Here is a 24,296-nt window from a genome sequence, read left to right as displayed (position 1 = left end):
GGAGCTACTGGGGAGCGGAGGTGAGGGCAGACAGGGTCCTGCAGACAGGGCAGAAGTTGGTTGATGTTGTATTATTTGGAACTGATGTCCCTTGGGGTTTGTCTGTGTCAATAGGCTGCAGCATGAGTATTTGCTCTGAACTACTCTCCCTAGTAGGAGTTTAACGATACTTGTTTTTTAATCTTTATATAATGCTGTCCAAGTAAAGGTGCAAACAGAATTCATCTATTTAAAATGGCTAAGTCCCCTGTGTGCACATTTTGTCTTTGTTATAAATGCAGTGTGCAAATCAGTGGGGAACTGGGCCGGTGTAACTGGAAATAAGCTGAATCTTCATGAACAGTTTAACTGATTTAACTACTCGGGCTTAATCAGGTCTTTTATATGAGGCTAGGTAAACTAGGGCTGTACACTCATGAAAACTGCTAATGTGCTTCATCTTTAAAATTGCAATGTGATCTTACAAATATCTGGTAAGACACCTGACCTTGTTTTCTTACAAATATTTTTTTAAGGCCAGACTCACTGGTGCAGCTGTTGCTTTTGTGAATCTTCAGGGTCGCACAAGATGGCTGAGGGATGCTGGGCAGCAATGGGATGCCAAATGTCTCTTTGTGCCAAAGAAGTGCCAACTTGCTCGGCACCTCCTTTTGCTTAGTGCACCTCCCAGTCTTCCCATGCACACAAGGCTCCCGTTCTTGTACACTCGCAGCTATTTTCTTCTCTCTCCTCTCTGCTAATCCCCTGGTTCTGCAAGAATGGGAAGGGATGTCATGCAAAGCGGGGCTCAGCTGGAGTGAAGACACTCAAATCCAGAACTGCTGTAGAAGCCTCTCCCACTCAGCTGGTGCCTCACCCTGCAGGATCCAAAAATACCGATGTGATCTCCCCAGTCCTGTTCTTTAGCATAAATATAAGTACTCCAGGTGATTCGACTGTGCCTCTCTGAGCAGCGCACACCCTCCTGCGTAAGTCAGTTAGGCTGGAGAAGCCAGGTATTCTTCTGCCTGGGTGCAGTACCTTGAAAACCTGGCAGAAGGCAATCTCGGACGGTGGTCTCCTGCAGACTGCACTACCCTGGGCACCAGGCACGGGCATCCCCAAGTGGGGTCACTCTCTCCTCCCCTTGGAGCTCTGGCACTGTTCAGTAAAGGCAGGGAAGAGTGATGCTCCGTAGGCTAGTGATTGAGGTTGTCCTGTATATGAGGGTGATGGTGGGGGCATAAGGTCATTTCTTCATCCAGTAATTACTGGGAGGAAAATGCTACAGGAGTCACTGGTGCGTAGGGCCATGTGGTTGCCTAACCCTGGTTCGGTGGATCTGGAGCACCACATGGCCAAGTTTCAACAAGAAAGTGCCAGCTCTCCTCCCATGAAACTGCCTATGAGCTTCTCCGGTCAAGGCTCTCTCCTGGCAGAGAAGAAGTGATGCTCCTTCTGAAGAGGAGAAGGCACGTGTGCTCCTCCAACTCCTGCTGAGCACATTGCCCACTGGCTCGTGGTGTACAAGGGAAAGGGGGGGGGCAGGGGCAGCAGCAGAACCTCCTTCGCATGTATCTTAGAAGAACCAAATGAGCCGTGTTAGGTCCTAAACTTGCTAGAAGAGAGGCTTCCAGCTTATGAAAATGGCAGTGGCTGAAGGTGCCTGCTGGCAGATGTGAGTCATCTGGCTAAGTTGTAGAAAGGAGCAGGCATGCTGCATCTGGTATCTCTCGGTGACTTCCCACTGAGCATTTGGATTTCTTTTAGATCTGTTTCTGGATGCTCTAGATCTAGACACCAGACTTTAGGAGCTCTGTGGGAAGGAAGAGGAAAAAAAAAATCTCACAAAAAGTGCGTCATTGCCAGTGATTAACTTGAGGCAGTGAAGCAGTTCCATGGCTCAGGACCTTAATGCTCTTCCATGGGGCAGCCAGCTGCTTCTGTTGCCTCTAGCAGGCACCTGAGTGAGCAGGTTCCTGAATATAGCTGCTGTCTTCTGAAGCTGATGCTGTGAATTGAGAAAGTAGATGGTGAGAGGCTGGGACAACTGCGCTTAAGCTTGGTTTCCATGAAAATGATGTGCTCTGTCTCCCTGACAGATGACCATCAAGGCCTTTGCTCCTTATTCTACACTCCCATTCACTGAAAGAAATTCCCTTTTGTTTGGGGATATCCAGGTACTGAAAAATCATCAAGTTCTCACCTGCATTTCACTTAGGTACCTTTCACTTGCAGCCAGACTCTCCCAATGCTCCATGCATGGCATGGCTGGTCTGCTCATGGCCCTCCTCACAGCAGTCTGTGCTCCTTGGAGCAGCGGTACTGCTCAAGGATGCGCTGCTGAGGCAGAAAAACCTGTCGTTTCAGGCTCCAGAGTCCCGGCTTTCATTTAAAGGCAACAAAACAAGATGCTGGAAAGAATGTTGTTGTTATAATTGTGAAGGAAATCTTTCAATGAGGAAAGCTATCTTAAGAAACTCAGAAATGTCTGCTAGAGCTGAAACAATCATGGAAATTGTCTGCACTGCTGAACTGACTTGTGGTGGCTTCATTTACATCATTATTGAGTACCATGAGATCAAAATCTGTTTTGAAGGAAAGGCAATGCCACATCATGAAAATAAGCACAATGATTTATTTTGTGATCAGCTCTGCTTTTCCCATGGCACTGAAGTTGGGGGTTGGAGGATAGGAGGGCAGGTGGAGCTGAAGGACATGGGAACCCTGCTGAAGGTAGTCATACAAATTGCAGCCTTCGATCAAGCTGTGCTATGGGTTTGTTGTATAAGATAGCATAAACATCTTAAAGCAGAAATGTTTGCAGAGGCCACTAATTTGCAGTTCCTGTGATCTGGATGTCTATTGGAGTACATCTGGAGCCAGCTTTGAAGAGGCATGGAACACCTGCAAGTGCAAGGAAGGCCAGTAGGGGTGCAGGCATTTGGAATGAGCAGCATCACAGAGCTGAAATATCTAGTTCTCCAGTCCTGTCTCTTGCTGTTGGCCCTTTACAACCATACAATTTTTCTATCCGATTTTTTAAACTATACAATAATATGGAATATCCTCCTAGCCCCTTCTCCCCTTTCGGATCACATGTATTCCAAAATCGAGGCAATGCCTGTACACTCGGATAGTTCTGCATGCCCCTGGGAGTAAGCGTAAGGGAAGATCTTGCTGGCCAGGTTCGTGTGAGTATCATGCCACAGGGATCAGCACCAAAGGGGAACCGCTACGGAATCAGGCATGTGCATCCTAGGGGCAAATGATAAAGTCTCTCTTCAGCTGAGGTTTCAAGGGCAAGCCACTGCCCGTGGCAGAGTACCACTTCTGGTGCAAAAAGCCAGCTCACAGCGGAGCAGACCCCTGTCACAGCCTGTTTCACAACTGGCAGATGCCCTCGTGCCCACTTCCCTGGCATGCATGGGAGGAACCATGCTATCAAGAAGCGACCTTCTGCATAAACCCTACTTTAAATTGGCCTTAAGGAGGAAGAAGAGAGAAGCTAGCCCTGTTAGCTCACTCTGTTTAGACCTCAACTTCTCGCAGAGATAACAGTGTCTGCAGCGATCATCCAGAGGCCTCCTTCACTTGGAGGCCTTCGTCTCTGTTCCAGTAACAATAAACCTTGCTGGCAGACTGACAGCCCAGCAGATATGACTGAGGAATAATACCACATTGCACAATTTGATGGACTTCAAGGATGTGCAAGAAGAGACTGAGACTGCGCTCAGTCCTGAGAAGGCTAAAGGTAGGGGGAGGGTGGATCACATCATGATCTTTACTACTCAGTTGGAGGGAACAGAGAAGATGCAGCCCAACTTCTTGGATGTGTGCAGTGAAAGGGTGAAAGGCAATGGATACAAGTTACAATGAGGAAAATTACAGTTATAAATGAGTGGGGAAAAATTCACTCTGAGGGTGGTCAGATGCTGCAACAATTGTGAAATCTCCATCCTTGAAGATGGAGACCGGGCAAAGTCCTTGTCAGATTAGACGAGCAACCTTGTCTAATCTGACACAGCTTTGAGAAAAGGTTAGGTCAGAGATCTCCAGAGGCTCCTTTAAGTCTAAATTGTTGGGGAACATCCCTGAATCATAAGAACCACACATTAGATCTGCACCCTGCCATACCACCATGATCAACTACCATGGAGCTGCAGAGGCAGCACCTATATTTCTGTGAAAGAGGCTGCAGAAAGCATTTTCTGAGGGAAAAAGAAAGCTGTTTGGTGACTGAGCTTAAAAGAAGAGCTCACAGGGTTCAGCCAGGCTGAGAGTCTATTGAACAAGCCCACCTTACAATTTTTCCAAGACTTTGGAAGTTTTCTACGATCTGAAATAAGCCTGTGCCAATGTCTACCAAAGTCTCATGCCCTCCTTTCTACACTCTGTCCTGCTTTCTGTATTTGACTGTTGTGAATATCTCTGATGCAAATTCAAGAAAGGTCCAATCTTACAAAAAAATTTATGCCCAAAGAGATTGTAAACATGCGGGTTAAGGACTAATGAAACCCTGCTGCCTCCCAACATCCCTGGAGGATGTAGCAGGGACAGGGAATCAGTCTATTTGCAAGGGTAGTTTATCTACAAAATTGATCCACATATAACCATTTTCATTTGGCATATGGTGCAAATTTCTACAGCCTTTAAGTATATAATTCACTCAGCAATTTCAGTTGAGGAGACACAGTTCTACCTAAAACTAGAGGGAAATGAGACTAAATGTTTGTTAATTGCCAAACTTATGTGCTCTTTAATACAGAAAAAATTACTACAAGTAAGTCTTTCTGATCTTGCAGATCATGTAATAAAAGTTTACAATCACTTTCTCCCTTCTACCAAAAGAATTTTGGTACTACTGAAATTGGAGATATTTTCTTTGTGAGTTTGTATACACAGAAACATTGAGACCTCTTAAGGTGGTTATCTTCATACCTTAGTTAAAGTGTCTTAAAACTGTTCCGCACTGTGAGAACTTGTGTTTGTTCAGATTTTGATTCAGCACAGCTGTCCAAAAGTTAATTATTTGTCTTGTGGCCTCTTGTCAATGTGTAACCAGAAGAGAGAGGAAAATGTTTACAGGACAGAACACCACCTCCCATCCTGAAGGGGAGAAGCTTTCCTAAAGGAAATCTACATCTCAAGGCACACTCTCTTTCCCAGAGGTGCCACTATCTAGGCATTTTGAGCTTACTGGCATACGATGGTAAGAAATACATTAATTTTTCACATGAGAAGCACATGGATTTTTTTTGTCTCTTTTTGGTTACAGTTACTCTATGCGTAGACAGCAAAAGGTCCAGTTAAATAATGAGTATGCCTTTGCTTTTCCCAGCTTCAGTTCTCATCAGTCTGGGCAACATGGCAGACTCCAGAAACACCTTTCCTAAATCAGACTTCTTTTCAGGACAATAGGATCTGTTCTTCTCTTCTTACTCCTGGATAGCTTCTTTTGCCTGGTTATACAATTAAACATCATTGCCCTCTGTGAAAGTGTACTTTATCCTACCTAAAACTTCTGTGCTGTGCAATGTTGTTGCGTTTATTCGTTCCAGTACCACAATACAGTTGGTTCTCAGTGCTGCTGGGAATTTTCCCATCACTATTTCTCTCTTACTATCCTCTCGCCTCCACTCCCCCACCCCCCAATCCCTTTTTCTCTTTGTGATGAGGCTAAGAAAATGCGTTCTCCTAACACCAGCCAGCCATTGCCCCAAATCATCTTTGTCACAGTAAGAACTAATAAAGCCAGAAAATTAACACTGTTCCTGGACCAGCAGATAAGGGACATGACTGTGATGGGACATAGCAGATTGCACATATTGTAAGCTATCCACTTAGTCCACGTATAGCAATTCTCCAAAACAAGCCAAAATTTACAAGCTTTAATTTTCTAAAATGATACTCTTAAACATGCAGCCTGTTCTACAGCAAAATATCAGATCGTGAAGGACTTGTTTTATGATAAAGTCAAGGAGAAGAAGACAACACAGTTAAAAAGCGACTATGCCTTGACACAGAATGCAGAGTTGGTAAACTTTTTAGATGCTGCTGAATTATGTTTTAGTCTGCCAATTCCACACCCTTGCAATACCTCTGAATTTCTTCAAGTTTTTCCTGGTGGTCAGGGGTCTGGTGGGCTCCGGCCTCATTGCTCACTGACCCCGTTCTGGGGCATACAGCCCATTCCAGCATCTGCCTCCGTGTCCTTCAGGGAGCACCAGAGCCAGTCTTGTTTGCAGCACAGAAGAGCTGTCGTGCCACCGAGCAACCCCACACAGCAGTGTCAAGAAGAAACAGAAGGTGAAAATGTCTCTGGGTGAGACCGCAGGAAGCACCAGCAGGTCTGCGCTTGAATTGAGCAAACTGCTGCTGTCTGAGCCCTGACGTCCACGAGTGGCAGTTTCAAATGAAGGCTGCTAGGTAGCAATGTATAAAATTCCCTCAAACTAAGCCAAGCATTTGGCCCAGTAGCACCCAGGAGGACAAAAGCACAGCAGCAATAAATCTCCCTACAGTCCCCTATGCTGCACTCATATTCCCATGTAAAGCACTACCCCTGCTAAATTTGGTCATTCTAATAGGCAAGCGTGGTATAGAGGAGTGTTTTCTGTCCTAAGAGGCTATGTTGTGTTTTTATAATGCCTCTTTAAGGCATTTTATTTCCTTTCTAACAGTAAAAAGGAAGAACTGTTTCAGAGAACAGTGGTTGCAGCAGCGGGCTTCAGTCAGTTATTTTTCCTTGCAAAATGCGTGCACTGCACAAAATTCATTTGCAGCAGCTTCTGATAAGGACATACAACACCAAGGTCCTGCCTGAGAGAAGCCAAGGAAAGAAGCACTGATAACAATTTTTTCAAATCTTTGTTGGGGTGTGGGAAGGATTTTCAAGGACGCTGTGATTGAAACTGTTGCCAAAACTTTATCTTCTGTGTCAGCTAGAAACTTTTCTCCTCCAACAGAAATGGTTTTGCTTTCCTCCAGTCACTTGCAGGCCCAGTTTTTGCTCTAAAAAAGTAACAATGTGGGGGTGCTGCTTCTATAGCTTTTATCCAGGCCTGTCTTTAATGAGCGAACAAAATTCATGACAGAATAAAAAAGGGAGATTAGGAGTTAGTCACACGAGTGCAAGTAAAGCATTTTCAGAGATCCATTCCAGCTGTGCCTGAAATCAGTGACCCCCTTTTCCAGTGATTTCAGCCTAATTAGTTGTGTTGCTGGGCTTCTTTGTAACTTCCTTCTCACTCAAGCCGGCTACCTATTTATCATCGTGCTTCAGTAGGGATGTCCACCTATCCCTGTGTGTGAGAGAGAAAATACAGCTCCAGTCAGCGCGTTCTGGCAGTACACAAAGACCCAGGAAGGCAGTACAGGTATTAGGAGCTTCAGACTAATGCCTAAGCCCTGCCTTGGTCTCACACTAGAAAAAAGTTTGGCTAGAACTGGAGTGAAACCCCAGGGAGAAACACCTCTGCGTTTCCCCTGTATTTTGGAGATGTAAAAATTAATGACACAGTTCACCGCAAAGGCACAAACAGCCAGCCACAGCCTTATTTTTAACTAGGTACTCTCACACCAGACATTTCTGAGGTGAATCTTTCTCTCCTGCAGCTTCAATTTAACCAGCCTGTACATTAGACCATTTCACCACTTCGAATGCCTCAAGGATACTGAACAAATATAAAAGCCCAGAGGTTAGTTTTCAGTCTCGCACAGAGAGAGTGAGAAACCCATGCTATAATGGGGACCCCAGTATTAAAAAAACCTACAGCAGTAGAGTCTACCTCTCAAGCAGTTATAAACTCCTGCTATTTACACTTAATTTTAATGCTCTCTCCCTGTCTTACACAAGCAAGCGCAGGCACAGGGAATTATCAGCATGAGAATTTACCCTCCTAGGATTTAGGCATGCAGGGCCACATCTAGGCTCAGACCTTGCTGCATGCAGAGCCTTCTTTTTTTAGAGAGGAGGGGTGAAAGCACCACATTTGTTTGCAGCAAAGGAGGCACGCAAGAGGGAGGGGAAGCAAGAGGACCGACGTGGTGCTGTGCAGTATATAAATACAGGCAAATCTCTCCCAGTCTTTTGAGTGCTAGAGAGGTGGAACCAAGGACTGAAGCAGACTTTTGTGGGGTTTGTTTGGCATTGAAGTTGATTTTAAGCATTTTCAGATTTGTCAATTTATTCAGTTTGTAAATAGTTTTTTCTTTGTGTGGAAAAAATGCGCAGGCTACTTCTGAATAGAAATAGCTAGCAAAGCTATTCTAATTAGAATTACAATTAAACAATTAAACATTGTTTAACAATATTTAATTAAAGAACAATGTTAATTAAAGAACAATTAAAAATTGTTCTTTAATGTAGGCGTTAGAATTTGTTTTCCAGTATTCTTTTCTTCTGGTAACACCCTTTAATTTGTAAAGACTCCAGAAGTTGATGTCATGTGCTCATTTCCTCAGGCAGGAGGCGAACCAACCGGGCTAAGCTCAAGAGAAAGCCAGTTCGCCACTGAGGAGCAACCTAGAGCAATGTCTCTGGCTGGGGTAAGCTGTCTGGTGACAGGAGCAGGAGGATTTCTTGGCCAGAGGATTGTCCGCTTGCTGTTGGAAGAAGAGGAGGCGCTGGCTGAGATCCGACTGCTGGACAAAGCCTTCAGCAATGAAGCACTTGGGAGATTTGAAAGTAAGTACCATCTTGTGAGGACTACGTGTTGCAGGTATATGTGCTGTTGTCTCATGTGGATAGCTTGGAAGCTCTTACCTCTCATCCAAACCAGCTTTGCAGATAGAGATTTTTTTTTTTTTTTTTCAGTTGTGGGTGCAAATGCTAATAGTTTTCTTCAACCTGTGATTAGTTTGGTTAATAGTGATCTTCTGGCTGAGAGCTGTGACTATCTTAAAAATTTGTTGTTATTATTAATATTATCACAGTTGCCTAGAAAGCAACTATAGAAAGCTATGCACGGAAGAGATGGGACCCATTTGCAAAGGGCAAGTCAGGACTCTGCTGCTTGAATGGACTGGAGATGGTACAAATGAGCGATATGCTCAGTGTCAGAAATGGTCTGTAGCTGGGAAAGCAGCTCAGAGTACGAGATCTTCAATGTCCCACTGTGATCCTGAGCATGTCTATAAAAAGGCACGTAGCAATCTAAATTCAATCAAGTACTTAAGTGCCTACATCACAGACATTTGCTTGACAATGCTTTCCTCCATCACATCTCAACCTCAAGATTATTCTTCCTCCATACAGGCAACTATATGGGAACCGTTATGGAATATCTCCATACAATTTGCTAAAGAGCCACAATCTTTCTACAAAGTATTTAAGTGTCATCAAAGAAGAGTAACAGCGCACCATAAACCTGGTGCAAATTGCACTTTAGGATGTTTTCATACAACTTGGACTTCCTCCCGATTAAATCTCATTCAGGGTTTCGCTGAGGATTTGCTAGATGCCCCTGAGCCTTGCAGCAGCCCTTCCTGCTCTGATTTCCAGGCGGTTCCCACAGTGACAAAACCTGCAGCAGCAGGAGCGTGTGTGGGGTTTAGCACTGATGCAGCAGGGCAGCGACAGAAGCATCTGCACTGCTTTGGGCCAGGAGAGCTTTGTGGGGGTAATGGAGCTTCCTGGGGAGTGAAACTGGCTGCTTGTGTGAGCACAATCTTGGCTGGGCTGCAGCAAAGGTTTCACTGTTCTTTTCTCTTTTTCTTTTTTTTTTTTTTTTTTTTTTCTGTTAATAGGAAAGCTTTATGCCCTCTTTCCTTATGCTCCCTCCTTCTTCCATTGAACACTGCTCAGAGAGTCCCTCTCCTATTCTTGCAATATTCCTGCTGCCTATCTGATCAGCACAGGAGGAAGGGAAAAATCAGTTATCAGAGCTTTTTTTTATCCCACAAACAGGTTGTAGGAACAACAGGCTGGCTTTTCAGATGTGTTTGAACGGCCTTGAACCCCTGTGCTTTGACTGGCAGTTCCTCTGTCTGTATCAGCCTCTATAGCTACATCTCTTCCAGAGTCCTGCCAGTGCCCGTGCTCAGGACCACCTGAAATATTTTCCTGCCATTCCCTTTCAAGCCCTTCTCTAGCATGGCGACTCCTGTTCCAAATGCAGGGCTGCTACAAAAACCATGGAGCTGGAGTTTTCTGACCTGCTTTATTTTTACTGGAGAGACTTTTACTCGCTAGCATGTGTTGTTTGGATTTCTTGAACAGCCAGGAGCAGAGCTGAGTGGTTTTCTTTCTCACTAAACTCTTGAGCACTTTTACTTGCAATATCTTTGCAGAGTCAGGGCTGCGGGTAGTAAGACACAGGAGTTTGTGCAAGTTACAGCTCTTTGTGCCAGCAGACACTCAGGGACACTCCTCTTTTGTCCAAACAACTTTCCTGCTGAGACCTTGACCATCGCACTCAGTCTGCGTAAAACAGTGGCATTTGCGGTCTTCCACAGCCCTAGGGAGTACAGGATGATCCAATCAATGTCAAGTGCTGTGAGCTGGAGTCTACATGGTCGTTTGGTGCCTTGGGTTTCCTATCTCCCATCTCCACTTCAAATTTATCTTTCTGCCTTTCCTGTGCTTCCACTTATGCAATTCCTTTTTTGATTTTTGTTGGATTTGGTTGGTTTTTTTGGTTTTTTTTTTCACTATTGCACTGGCATTTCTGGAAAAGTTGGAAAATCCTAGGTTGTTCTCAAGAGGATTTCACACTATTTCAAAGCATTGACTCTCCTTTGTCTCATCCCTCTGTGCATCCCCGCCCCCCCCGGCCCCGAACCCTCATTTCACATCATTTTTCAGAGACAGACATTTACAGATTGTGTGACACTTGAGCACTGAGTGTTTTTGCACTGCTAACCCAGTACTGCTCCAAAGTAGAAGGAAAATAGAGGGAGAAGGAATGTTTTAGGGTTTTTTTCAGGACTTTTGCTTGGGGGAATTTTCTGCTCTGGGAAACTTCCTCCTGGCTTTTTTGCTCAATGTCACAGATGTTCATTTGCCTTTATCACTGCATTCAGAACAGAAATGCAGAGTAGCAACAGAACATCCCGGTAGCTGAAATGGGAACAGAATAAACTTTTCAGCTTCCCTGGGCCAAAGAAGCCAATACATTTCTCTACCCTTTACAGATGAAAATAAGATGCAATTTTTAGTTTTCTCCTATGAATACAGAAAGTAGACCATTTTAATGAACTATCCAGTTAACCAGGAAAGCGGAGATCTCTCATGAGGAGTGCCTTTCCCCAACATCCACCCCACATCTGTTAGGACTTCTATGAAAGAGCACTAAGAAAATCAATCAAAGTCCCGCAGACATTGCTGTTTACTTGAACTTTAAACAACACATAGAAAAGAGAAAGACAATTTAGAGCAAATAGTCTGACTGGATTGCTGAGTCAGACACTGCTCACAACAGGATGCTGCATTTTATTGAGTAATCCTTGCATTTCTAAGCCAAACCTACCCCGTAGCAAGCAGGGAGCATTGCTTACAGCTCAGAGGACACAGAAACCATTGGTGAAGTAGAAGAAGCTTTCCCAGTGGGTACCTACTTTCTCATAATCACTGTATGCAAAAATGGAGAGCTGAGCTGAATTTATTCTTTTCCTCCCCCTTCCACCTGACACACATGTGCTTTTTTGATGCCTGAGCAATGGTTTACGCAGATAGAGATCAAGTTTCTCTCTGCTGTCCATCTCAGGCTGAAACCACTGTCTGTCAGTCATTTCTTCTTTCCTCTTTCTTGTTCCAAGCTCACCTGTAGTCTTCCTCTTCCTCAGAGCAAAACATGATGAAGCTGCTGATTCCTGACATCTAACTGATGCTGGTAAAGTGAACAAGACCCATACTGTACTTACCAAGGCAACTTCTGCTGAGTAAAGTGGAATGGAGAAGCACCTTTCCCCCTTTATATCACCCCCCCCAACACCACTCTGAAATTGCAAGCCCAAACAAAGCCCAAAGCAGCTAGACAGCAGCTTTCTAGTGACTGATACCAACTATCCCTGTGATCAGCTTTAAAAGGGAGAGGTTTCTTTTGCATTTTTTATTTGCATGTGTAAAAATTTGCATTTTCCTAACTCCTGCCCAGGCACAGCAACCACTCTGAAGTGGACACGTCAGAATTTACATTGTGAAAACCATGTATTTCAATCTTTTGGATTGCTACAACCCCACAAAGCATTACTCACGGAGAACATCAACCTAAGGGCTGTACCAAGGCTAATGTTTGTTAGAGCAAATCTGTCAGGCCCTTAACAAAAAGCCTAGCCCCATAGTCTGACACTTTGGCATCCATACAAGTAGAGATCAGTGTAAACCTTCTGGAAATGGAGTCCTAGGAAATGAATGCACTCTGTAAAATAAAAAAGCATTAAAGAGCATGTGGCAGTGACTGTGCTGGGAGGGCAGTAACTCTAGATTTAGTAACAGTTTTGTAAATGTTGAGCATTTAGGCTCCCATTTCATATCTCAGACCAACTAACTGTGATGAAAAAAATAACAACTACCCTCAAGTCTGTTGCATCAGAATAATTGTTAAATTAATACAGGATTACCTTCTAGTGTGCTACAGAGATAATGAGATAAAACCATTTTAAAAGATACTCCCAGTCAGTTCCAGATCCCAGCAGCTGAGTGTTTCTCCATTAAAGACATGGGATGAAATAGCGCCTGCTTCGGAGCCAGTGACAAAGCACTAGGGTACATGAGATTTCAGTCACGGCTGAAGCTAAAAGCTGTATAAATCAATCAAGTTCTTCTCTTATCTAAAATGGGCATTTGATTATGGTGGGAGAAGATGGAGGATCTGCCTGTGCTGCGGTGTCCTCTCCTGGTCGCTGTGCCTGGGGAGCCCTCTAGTGCACCCACAGCAGAGGCTGTGATGACACCATATCCTAAAAAGCTCTTAAGTCACGCTGAGAAAGTCCTCTCCCATGGCATAGCTGCTGGGGAGGGAGGGGGCTTAAAAAGCATGAGTTAAAGCAAGTCAGGGCTGAGGTAGCTCAGGAGAGCAGCCTGGAGAGTTCAGATTTGGATGTCCATGCTAAAAATGACACCACAGCACAGACGCTGAAATGGAGCCTGAGCTGGAGTTAGAAACAGCACAGTAAGTCCTGCCTGAGGTAAGTAAAAAAGATGTGCCAGAACTGTAAGTAATGTATTAGAAGAGCTGCAATATGGGCAAGGTCAAGGGGCAGAAAATAGGTGTGAACACAGCTCTGTGCACACATGCTGTGGGTGGAGAGAGCTCATCCATCACCTTGAAGACAGGAGCATGCAGTGCCTGGCTGGTCAGTATACTTGGGTTAACACTTTTATAAATAGGCAGTCACCAGAATATGCACAGCTAAAGCTACTCTGCCTGTGAACTTTAAAATAGTCACACCTGAACGAAGCTTCAGGCCCTTGCTAGCGGTGGGAAAGAGTTATCTTTAAAAAAAAAAATAAAAAAAATAGAATCATGCAGAATATAGGCTCCAAAAATACGGTAGGTAATGCAACATGGACTTCTATAGCACTGTAATTAGCACCTGACAATATAGCCATTGGAAAATGCCTTCTGTTTTGCCAGCCTTAAAATATCACTGCTGTGCCTGGGTGGTCAGCACTTCCCAGGCACAGCGTCACCTTCCACACAGTCCTTCACCAACCCTTTCCGTGCTCTTCTTCGGATGCCTGTAAGGTCTTCTGCTTTGTTTTCTGCTGCCCTTGCAGAGTTCCAGGGTAAGACTGAGGTGAAAATCCTGGAAGGGGACATCCGAGATGTGACGTTCCTGCACCGTGCCTGTCAGGGGGTGTCCCTTGTCATCCACACAGCCTCCATCATCGACACCTTGGGCCTTGTAGAGAAGCAGCTGCTCTGGGAAGTCAACGTAACAGGTGAGCGGGTGAAGCACCTTTCTCAAACCCAGGTTTACTATGTCCTGATCATCATCTGCTCTGGAAAGGGTGCACCTGGCCTGTTTTTTTGAGCCAGATTAACTGGGTTGTTCTGCACCTTGCACAGCCACACCTGTGAGTGCAAAGCATGCATGTGTGCAGCCCTATGCAGCTCTGGTGCTCTCCACACCCAACCTGCCCCGGTCTTCCACTGCAGGGCACTGCAGGGTCATTCACTTTTGTCAGCATGCACATATGCCCATCCTGAGATCTGCACAGGCTCTGCCTTCAGCGAGGATAGCCATAATCTTGAGCTCAGTGGACCTTTCTGGAAGCAATTCACCTCTGAAATCCCAATGTGCAGCTGAGAAAATCGGTTCTTATTCTCCCTCCCCATGTGGCATCCCTGCCTGTGTACATTTTTCAATTTTTCAAACACTGCAGGCTTTGGCTGCAGTTACAGCAAACTTGCATTGCTAACATCCCAGACCCTGTGGCTCTCTGCTTCCTATTCTTTTTCTTCCTCCTCTTCTTCTTTTCCTCCCGTTTGCCATTATGTCTGTGTGTGCACGAATGCAGTTCAGAGGAGCTGGTGCTCTCCCACCTTGAGCTTATCATTAAAAATCCCCCAACGAACTCAAGGCTGTGGGAGGAAGGGGTTTCAGTGACTTCTCAATCAGTGATGGGATCTCCCTTTCTACTGAGGAGCCCCTGTTCTTTATGAAAAGATCAGATGAAGGGGGAAGTTTCTGGCTTAGGAATGGCCTGTGTGGCATCAGCTGCCAGGAAATTCAAATATATTTCCTAAAAGAACAACTTCACCCCCCTCCCTGTGATGCCAAAACCCTCTATGCCTTTCAGGGAACTGGTACTGCCTAGCCTGCGTGCACACTGACCTCCCTGGCTGTGTTGCTTCAGCTCCTTGGTGAAGATTTGGGGAAGATGTTCTTATTTATGTGAATAGTTTTCCTGGTTCATTGTTCCTCTCTGCCACAGATACAGGGCTTCTTCACAGAAAAAATAAGGAACTTCTACAGGGACCACTTTTACAAATATTGGCTACTCACCATTGTTCAGAGCAAGAGAGCGTTCTTTGTAGTCGAGTTTTCTCCTACATGCACCTTGAAAACAGTGGGATGGCATTTTGGTTGTTTTAGCCTGGCCCATTGTCTGTACATTCAGCTTCCAAACCCTTTCATTTCTGTTCAGTCAAAGCCACAAATTGTCAGTGACCACAACTTAGAGCCCAGGGGACAGCTTCTTATGTCCCTGCCAGGAGAGAAGAGCAGAGAAGCAAGTTCCTTCCTGTAAATCTGTGCATTGGGTAGCATGAAAAATAAATATACAGGGGTGGTAGTTCAGAAAGAGGATTTGTAAAGTTCTCCCTTTATGACCATACTCCTGCTGCAATCTGTTTTGCGATGCAGAATGTGTTGTCTAAACCCATGGGTAAAAAAAAAACAACCAACAACAAAAACCCCAAACAGATATTAAAATGTCCCAAAAGCAGAAAGCTCTCTAGCTCTGAGCTGGAGTCAGAGCTAGAGAGTTTATTTAAGTCTGTCCCGTCATTCCTTTTGGCAGTTTTAAACTTAAGCACAAGGTATCTAGGCTTTCATAAATCTTTCACTTCCCCCCCAGCAGAGTCTGCCTGCGGGTGAAATAAGCCCACGGGGCCCGTGAGGTTTAGCTGATAACATTTGGCAGAATGAAAGCACACACCAGTCCTGCTCCTAGAGCAAACTGACCCGGAGGTTAGTCAGTAAATACCGCAGTCCTCTTATTTCCCTCCAGTTCCATTCTGATGCTCTTTTGGCTTTCTGACCAGCCAAGACACTGCTACATACTTCATAGACTTGCAGGATGAAAGTTTTGTTTCTCCTAGAAAACAAAATTTTTATAATACAAATGCGTCAAAGAACCAGAACAGAACAAACCAGAACAGAAGCAAACAAGTTAAACTTGCCAAGATGCAGTCTTTCCTCTGTCTCACATGCCACACAATGCCTCAGAGCAAAAATATCCTTTTAGGAAGGGAAGGGAAGCAAATTTTTAGGAGGAAGGGAATTAAGAAAATAACTAAATGTAATCCAAACAAAAGTACCCTCTGTGAAGCAGATCCTCAGCCAGAAGGCCTTTGTGTGCAAGCAAAACTTAGAGACCTGCTCCACAGAAGATTTACTTTATTACATTCTGTGTGAAAGATGCTCAAATTCCATTACTGTAAGAACCTTTTCATTTTTTACATACAACTTTGATTTTCAAATAAAACACATTTTATTTGGGTGAAATTGATCTTGAACAGACACTAACCATCAAGATAATTTTATGTTTGCTTTTTTTAAAACTTGCTATCTCATTTGATTTTATCTAGCCCTTCTGCATTTTTGCTTTTCTAAACAGTGTTGATGGCAGGAATTAAGCTATTATTTTAAAAAATAATATATTTTATTAATTAATTAATTTTCCAGATGGCCCTGGCCTGTGTGTCACTTAAACAGAGTGACTTGCATGAACTCACTTTCCACGTGAATTTATTCCTGGCTGTGTAACATTTTTTTTCTTTGCTCTTCTTTAGTGTTTCTTAAAGCCTCATCCAGATTTATTTTTTCCATTTGTTTCAACTTCTTTCTTTTTCTTGTTCAAGCTTGAAAAAAGGAATTTTGGTACCCTAACAATATTCAGTTCAATGATTTTTCCCATCCCCCACTCATTAATGGGTCCATATTTTGCTGCTGGTATTTCTTGGTCCTCTGAACCCCCTTTATTCAATAGCAATGCTATCCTGCTCTGCATTGTGCTGCCTTTAGTTGTTGTTGTAACAGACTGAGCAGACTTTTAGATCATTTATGTGCTTCACTGCTAGCATTTAATTTTAGGCCACACCCTTCTGATATCATATCAGTCATTTTCATTTATTGTTTCTTTGCCAAAGACATTTTCAAGTGTCTTTGAGCTGTGTCTTTTGTTCCAAAGTCACTGGCTCTTTCACACATAATTTCTCTCATTAGACCATGCACAACAAGTAAGACAATTTTTCCCTCAAAGCTCAGAAGAAAAAGAAGAGTCTACTTGCAATTAAAACCACCCAAGAGCATCCTCAAGCCTGGAAAACAGGGGCTTCAGCATACAGGATGGGTGGTACCTAATGAGAGAGGCATCTTCTGAAGGATCTCTGCCTTAAGCCACGTCAATCCAATCAACAGGCACAAGCCTCTGAATCTGTGGTCAGTATCCATGCTAAGCAAGAGCAAAATAACAACATAACATAACAAGGTAACATAAACAAGAGCAAAATTTGACTCTTGACATAAAAAACCCCCACAACATGCAATTAAGACTAAGTGTTCATCCTTGTTTAACTCCGGCAGGTGCAATGATACCACTTAAATACAGATTCAGAGCAGGTTCAGTTTCATTGAACATGCTGCCCAGTTCAGGACAGGATTCTTCCAGCTGCAGAGAGGGGAGATCTAGCCAAGCTCAGGCCAGAGATGCTGTTTCTGATCTAAAAAGCCCACTTTTCCCTGTTTGGAGAGGTCTAGGCTGATTTGCATGTTTCTTTTTTTGAAGGTACTCAGCTACTGCTGGAGGCATGTGTCCGCTGTAACGTCCAGCACTTTATATACACCAGTTCCATAGAAGTGACAGGCCCAAACTGCAAAGGTGACCCAATTTTCAATGGTGATGAAGATACAGCTTATGAGAGTATATCAAAATCTCCTTATGCCCAGAGTAAAAGAATGGCCGAGGATTTTGTGCTGAAAGCAAATGGTCAGCTGTTAAAGGATGGTGGCACGCTGATGACTTGTGCCCTAAGATCCATGTATATTTTTGGAGAAGGATGCCCATTTCTTCAAGGTCACCTGGATAAGTGTCTGTTGAACAAAAATGTCTACCTGCGTTTCTCCAGGAAGGAGGCTTTGGTGAATCCCGTGTACGTGGGGAACATCGCCTGGGCACATGTGCAGGCAGCCAAAGCCCTGCAGGTCCCACAGAAAGCCAAGTACATCAGGGGGCAGTTCTACTACATCTCAGACGACACTCCTCATATGAGCTATGCAGATCTAAATTACGAGCTGACCAAGGACCTGGGGTTTGGAATCGAGCCCTGGCTCCCCATGCCTCTGACAATGTTGTATTACTTCTCGCTGCTGCTGGAGATTGTGAGTTTCTTGCTCAGGCCCTTTGTCAGATACATCCCCTCCACCAACCGTCAGCTGGTCACTCTACTGAACACCCCCTTCACCTTCTCTTATAAAAAGGCACAGAAGGATTTTGGCTACGTGCCCCGCCACACGTGGGAAGAGGCCAAGCAGTGCACTGGGCAGTGGATTGCCTCCATGGTCCCACAGAGAAGGGAGTACTTGAAAAGCAAGGCTGCCTAAGTCTTAAGAGGAGCTGAGACCTGGCTCAACAAGTAGGGCCAGGAGCCAGAGGACACCTGGGTGAACAGCAGCAGCAGCAGCAAACTACAAAGCATTTAAAATGAAGAATTTGTGTAACAGCCCCCTTATCCTCCCCCCCCCCAAGAGTAAATAAAGGTGAAAAGTTCATTTGTTTGTTGAGCACAGATTGATCAGGGTAGCTTTACTGTATAGTCCACATTCACTTCTACATCTTGTGCAGCACAAAGACACTATGTTAGTAAGACTCCACACAGTCCATGGTGTGAACGTATCAGCCCTTCTTTTCACTCCACGCCACCTCTAAGGCTTTTGTAAAGCACAATTTGTCCTAGAAGTACGATTACACTTTACAAGTGTGTACTACTCATCTGTACCCTACTCACGCAGCTCTTGCCAGCCTTACTAAATGTAGCAGGTAGAAGCCACCCGACTGCAAAAGCTGTTAAAAATCTCACTCACTTTTTCAAGAGTGTTGTCCAGTTTCACCTGGCAGTCAAACTTAAGAGCAAATTTGTGCACTCTAAGCACTGCGAGGCCAAAAGTACAATCTAAGTGCAACATAGTTTTAGTTAGGGTGGTGTGTGGAGGGAGAGAAGGGAGAGATTTGGTCAGGTGAAGACACCCTCATCCATTCTCATCTTCCTAGTTACCAATTTTGCAATAAATCGGGTGGCTGCTCAGCAGAACAACAGCTTCAACAAGATGAAAAAGAGAAAAACATTGCAGAACAGCCTTGGTCACTGAAGGATTTCGATTGCAGAGTCAAGACATTCGTGAACACTGAGGGAAAATAAGCAGTGCTGAAAAAAAATCATGCTATTTCCAGGTTTCAGCTGGGAAAAAAGGCTAACTTTAGCTGAGACACACACGTGTGCTGCCCCTGTGCTTTTCTGATGGCCGTATGAGTTTCTGCAGAATACGTAACTTGAATTTTGGGCCAAAAATGTAGAGCTTGTCTGAACAAATAGACACGATCCAGTGTTTACTTCTTAAACATACTCTTGATGATCACTTGATGAAAACAGCTCTAAAAGATGGGAATTTCTCTGTTCTGTTCAGGATGGCGCGAACAGAAACATTTTACCTGACTCAGTAGTAATGTAAATAAATCACATTTCCAGACATGCTGGCAGCTTGAAGTCTGTGTTGAGTTTAATTATTCAGTGCCCTAGGCATTAGATAGTCCCAGTGCAAATACTACCATTTTCTTTACTAACATCTTAGGTTAAGCATGTAAGATCCAAAACAGCTGAATACCAGCCACCAGAACTGCCAGTCGTATTCTGGGGACACAGAAATAAGTTTCCCAGGCTCCCATTGAAGGCTTTGTAAACACTCAGCAAACTAGTTCTATGGATGTTATTTGAATGCCATCGCTTCACAGATACCCGTGTCAGCATCACCACCCTTCTCCATCGAGCAAGCGGTAGTCTTAACACTTCCATCAGAGTTCCTCCTTTATTAGTGAGCACACAGATCTATCCCATGCTGAAGGAGACCCATCCCCTGCTACACTATATGCTGATAACTCCTCTAGAGACTGATGGAGATTGAGGAGGTTTGCAGGAACCCTAAAGAATAAGGGATTTGAAAATGAAATTTGGAATTGCAGACTCCTGGACAGAATCTGCACCAAGAAAACTGATGTGTGCACCGGAGTTTGAAAACAGAAGGAAGACACTGTTTAACACGTTTGAGTTTGCTCATGGTAGACAAGAAGCACATCAGCATGAGGACTGCTAACCAGCTGTATAACCCCTACTAAGTGACTCTCATGCCTCAACATCACGTTAAAAAAATATAGTTTAATAACTAAATTCCCCAGAGAGGCCATGATTTGGTCCAATTGATCTTATGGCAGTGGTTTACAAAGGTCCTGTCCCATCCCTTTGCTGAATAGCAAAGTCAACAGAACAGACCCACGTGTCTCAGCTGCCCCAGGCTGCAGGCTGGTGTTTCAGCATAAGCTGCGGACCCACACAAAAGAGCAGCACAGGCACATGCTCTGTTTTCCTGTCACACTTCCACCACAGGGGCCAGAAAACTGTGCCTGAAGTACCTTTTCACTGTCACAGCTGCTCACTCAGGTGAACTTAAGTAGGAGCCAAAGTGTCCCATTTTTTTCTGTTAATTGTAGAGAGCATTTTGAAGCAAGCTGCTGACAGTGCCCAAAAGACCAGCAAGATGGTGGCGCGGAGCCACTCGCGGCACAAATCTTGTGTGCATCACAGACAAATTAGGGTAATCTGGGGCCTCAGAATTTACCAGAATGAGGTCAAATGGATCCCACATCAGTCAGCCACTCATTACCTAGGGCAGCAGTTCGGCACCCCTCACCCAGCTGCTACCAGCTGCACCAGGCACACGGGCGTGAGAAACAGTCGTCATGCTTCTGCCTTGCTGCTGTGCCCGCTTCAAATGTGTTAAGTCTCAGCGTCTAAATACGGACCACTTTTACACTGCTTAATTTCATTCATATGCCCTAAAATTTCTTTCTAAAAGGTTGCTAAAACCGAGTCTGTTCTCTGCCCAACAGGACTCTGAACTGCAGAATAGTTCTTGGTGAGAGTGATTTGCCCATGAAGAACAGTAAGGACTCCAGGTGCAACATGCAGACAGGCGTCATGTCTTACCTACCAGTGCTGTTAATAATCATGGCTTTACGCTAATAATTGCACCTCCAGACCCTTCCATACATGCTCTGTTCATTTCCAGATTGAGGTCCAGCTCATGTTGAGCTGTGTTCCCCTCCCATCCTGTTCCTTTGCCCTCTGTTCCCCTTCAGTGCCCTCTGTGCATGCTCCATTGCCCTTCCAGTACTTGTGTTTGCGCTCTCACCCCTTGTGCCCCACCTTGTCACTATGTTCCCCTCTAGACCCCTCCACTGGTGCTCTTTTCCACTCCCCTTCTCCAACTGAGCTCTGTTCCCTGCCAGTCCCCTCAGGTCATGCCTCTTTCACCATCTCACAAGTTGACAAAGATGAGCTCCGCACCTTGTGGCTGTCCCAGGCAACCCAGTGTCTTGCTGTCCAAAAACCTGGGATGGCTCAGGGATGGATGGAAATCAGGAATGCAGAAGAGTAGGATTTGCTCTGTCGCCAAGGCCCAGCAGAAATCCTTGGGCACCCACGTGTCCAACCCCCCCCCCCCTTTTCTCTCTGACCCCCTTTGCCTCCCAGCCCTAACGCCACCAGAACTCAAACCTCCAGGGTCTTGCACCCCTGCTCCAACCTCTATACCCTACTGCTCTCCTTGGGCTTCAGGAACACAGGTGTCCGGGATCTCCCCACCCTCTGAACAGAGGTGAGGACGGAGGCAGCAGCCAGGGAGAGAGGTTTCTTGGTGTGATCCATCTCAAAAAGCTTTGTTACCCCAGTTACCCCGGGCTCTGGGGCCGCGGGCTGGCCAATGGAGAGAGCAAAAGCCAGATGTCTAGAGGGCAGGCAGAGCAGGGCACAGCTGAGATCTCAGAAGAGAACTGAGGAGTTTGCAGCTAGTGAACTTCTGTGGAAGGTTAGGTATGAGGATCTGCAAAACTGGCAGGGGACAGCCGAGGCCTCTTGTGGTTAGAGACATGAAGCACAGGAAAGGGAGTGGGCCTGGGTCTTCATGTTCTCATTCTGTCTAGACCTCTCCGATGGAAATCTGTTTAGCTACAGCCCCTCTGTTCATGCCTTCTTCCCCTCGAGCCTCACCATTCACATTCTTTTCCCCTCCAGCCTCCTGCATTGCTGGCTTTTTTCTCACCAGATGATTCCTTTCCATTCGCCTCTGTACATACTCTGTTCCCCCCCAGTTCTATTTCCACCTCCATTCCCCTCTGGGCCTCTCCATTTGCAGTCTGTTTCCCTCCAGTCACCACCATTCATACTCCACTCCCTTCCAGTTGCCCGCTTGCACTCTGTTCCTAGGCAGAAAGCTCTGAGCTGGCCGTAAGTCTCCAAAAGGCTCCCAAGTACATAAAATTCACAGCCCTCTGAGTGCTGCTAGTAAAATTACAAATCAGCTCCATATATTTACATATACACGGCTATCTTGGTTGCCTCCAGGGTTGAATAAGGCTCTCAGGATGTATAAGACAAAATACAGCTGAAGGCGGTTATCAAACCCTGCTCAGAAAAGCAGAAAGGTGTTTAACAAACAAACAGTAACACCCATTATTTTTCTAGGCTAGTGAGATTTCACCCTCATGTCCAGTGAGACCAATGATGGGCGCAGCCATGGCTGCTCTGTCACTGATGTAGTAGAAAGGACAACCCAGACACACCAAAATAGAGCAGGAAAGGAAGGGGGAGAACAACAGAAGCAGAGCTGCTATTTAATAGGGGAAGGCATTTAACGCACCAAAGAGCTGGAATATTACAACACGTACCAGAAAACTGGGACATCTTTGCCCAGGTTTAAGAGAGTTCCTAAAATACCTACAGATGCTGCCAGAGAGAATAAAGGACAGCTTTTCTTCCGCAGTTCAGTAAGTGACTCATTTCCCAAATGCAGGCTCCCGTTGCTGGAACCTGCTTTGTCATTTTTTTGCCTTCTCAGTAAGACAGTGGGATCTTTCATCTCTCCAAGGGCCGTGCTCCCAAAAATCAGATTTCTAAGCACCAAATTCCTCCTTTGCTGAACTTCCTCCCTATTTCTTGTTACCACATCCCTTCCTTCAATCCCCAGGACAAGCCATTCCTGCTGATGGGAAGCTTATTCCCACTTCTACCCCTACCCTGCCACCCCCTTCCCACCTCATCAGATGAAGCTTTTCCTACATTTGAGATAAGGGTAGGGCCTTTCTCCTGTGTGCATCCTTCTGTGGGAGATAAGGTGGAAGCTCACTCCGAAGTTTTTCCTACACTCACTGCATGTGAAGAGCTTCTCACCTGTGTGGGTTCTCTGGTGTTTAATTACACCAGAGCACCACCTGAAGCCCTTGTTACATTTGGGACACTTGTGGGGTTTCTCTGTCTGGGGTGCCTCACACTGCTGTAGATTTGATGTCTGACTAATGATTTCCTCACACTCACCGTATCCAGAGTGATTGTCTCCTATAGCATCTTCTGGGTGGAGAAGGATGCTGTGGAGGCCCTCAAAGGCCTTTTCTAGGTGCATACCATCATCCTGTCTCTCCCCAAGGAGGTCCCTCTGGTGCATTTCTAACATGTGCTGAATCTCATAGACCTCTGCCTTGCTACATCTCTGGGAAGCACTGTCTTCAAATGCCTCTGGTAATGTCTCATATTGTTTCATGTTCTTGTGATTATCTGCCAGGGGACTGTCATCTTCATTCCCACTATTGGCCTCATCATCTTAATGAAAGAGAAGCTAACATCTTTTCTCAGCAAGAAAGCAAGCTAAGGAAAGGGACTTAGAGGCTGTGAGCCTTTACTAAACCTTAGTTTAAGGCTGGACTCGGGAGGGCAACACCCCTTCTTCAGGATTGTTCCCATCCTTAATCCCTCATGACTAATGATGACCTGGATGTGGCTGTAAACTGGACAAAGAAGTGGCTTTATCGGCTTTATGTTACAGCGGTACTGAATTAATTTGTTGTATTCTTCACCTTTGGAGACGTCGGTGGGGAGATCCCCTCCTGAGATCTTGATAATGGGCACACACAGCTCCTTCTCCTCTTCCATCTGGAGACCACCTGTGAACAGACCCTGAAGGAGACTGCAGAGCAGCAGTAATTACCACCTGGACCGTCTCTCCATCGGGAAGATACTCTTCACCCTACAGGCAATCTCCTTTTAGCACCATCACTACCCTGTCCCTCATCCCACCACCTGGCAAATTTGAGCTGCTAGGCCCAGAGGGTTGAGGAGACCTGGTGCCACCAGCAGCCACCCGCCTTGCCCTGCCACGCAGTGCTCAGGTCAGTGCCTCATTGTCCATTGTGAATAAAGATCTCGGGGTGAGGGTGAAACCCAAAACATGGTGAAGATCCTTAAATTTGCAGAAAGGCCCCCTGCACCAAGTTTCTCACAGCCCCCTGCCCTGTGGAGCTGTACCACTCTCACCAGAGTGTC

At 45.2% G+C, this 24,296-nt stretch overlaps 1 protein-coding gene across 3 annotated transcripts; it reads left to right on the top strand.

Moving 5' to 3' along the window:
• Window positions 1–6,282: 6,282 nt before the first annotated feature.
• LOC129201967 (3 beta-hydroxysteroid dehydrogenase/Delta 5-->4-isomerase-like) lies at window positions 6,283–18,423 on the top strand. Of its 3 annotated transcripts, none has more exons than XM_054813963.1 (4): window positions 6,283–6,408; window positions 8,446–8,668; window positions 13,703–13,867; window positions 17,441–18,423. In XM_054813963.1, exons 2-4 carry the CDS (start codon window positions 8,515–8,517, stop codon window positions 18,253–18,255), a joined length of 1,134 nt encoding a protein of 377 aa, XP_054669938.1. In that variant the 5' UTR covers window positions 6,283–6,408; window positions 8,446–8,514; the 3' UTR covers window positions 18,256–18,423. The 3 variants fall into 3 exon arrangements, with proteins under 3 accessions (XP_054669938.1, XP_054669940.1, XP_054669939.1); XM_054813965.1 differs by lacking the exon at window positions 6,283–6,408 and adding an exon at window positions 8,087–8,119 and having other exon boundaries at window positions 8,450–8,668; XM_054813964.1 differs by lacking the exon at window positions 6,283–6,408 and adding an exon at window positions 8,093–8,119.
• Window positions 18,424–24,296: the final 5,873 nt, after the last annotated feature.

The sequence above is a fragment of the Grus americana genome, chromosome 1 (assembly GCF_028858705.1).
Source record: "Grus americana isolate bGruAme1 chromosome 1, bGruAme1.mat, whole genome shotgun sequence".
In the NCBI taxonomy this organism is placed as follows: Eukaryota; Metazoa; Chordata; class Aves; order Gruiformes; family Gruidae; genus Grus; species Grus americana.
This window is presented reverse-complemented; position numbering and strand designations above follow the sequence as displayed.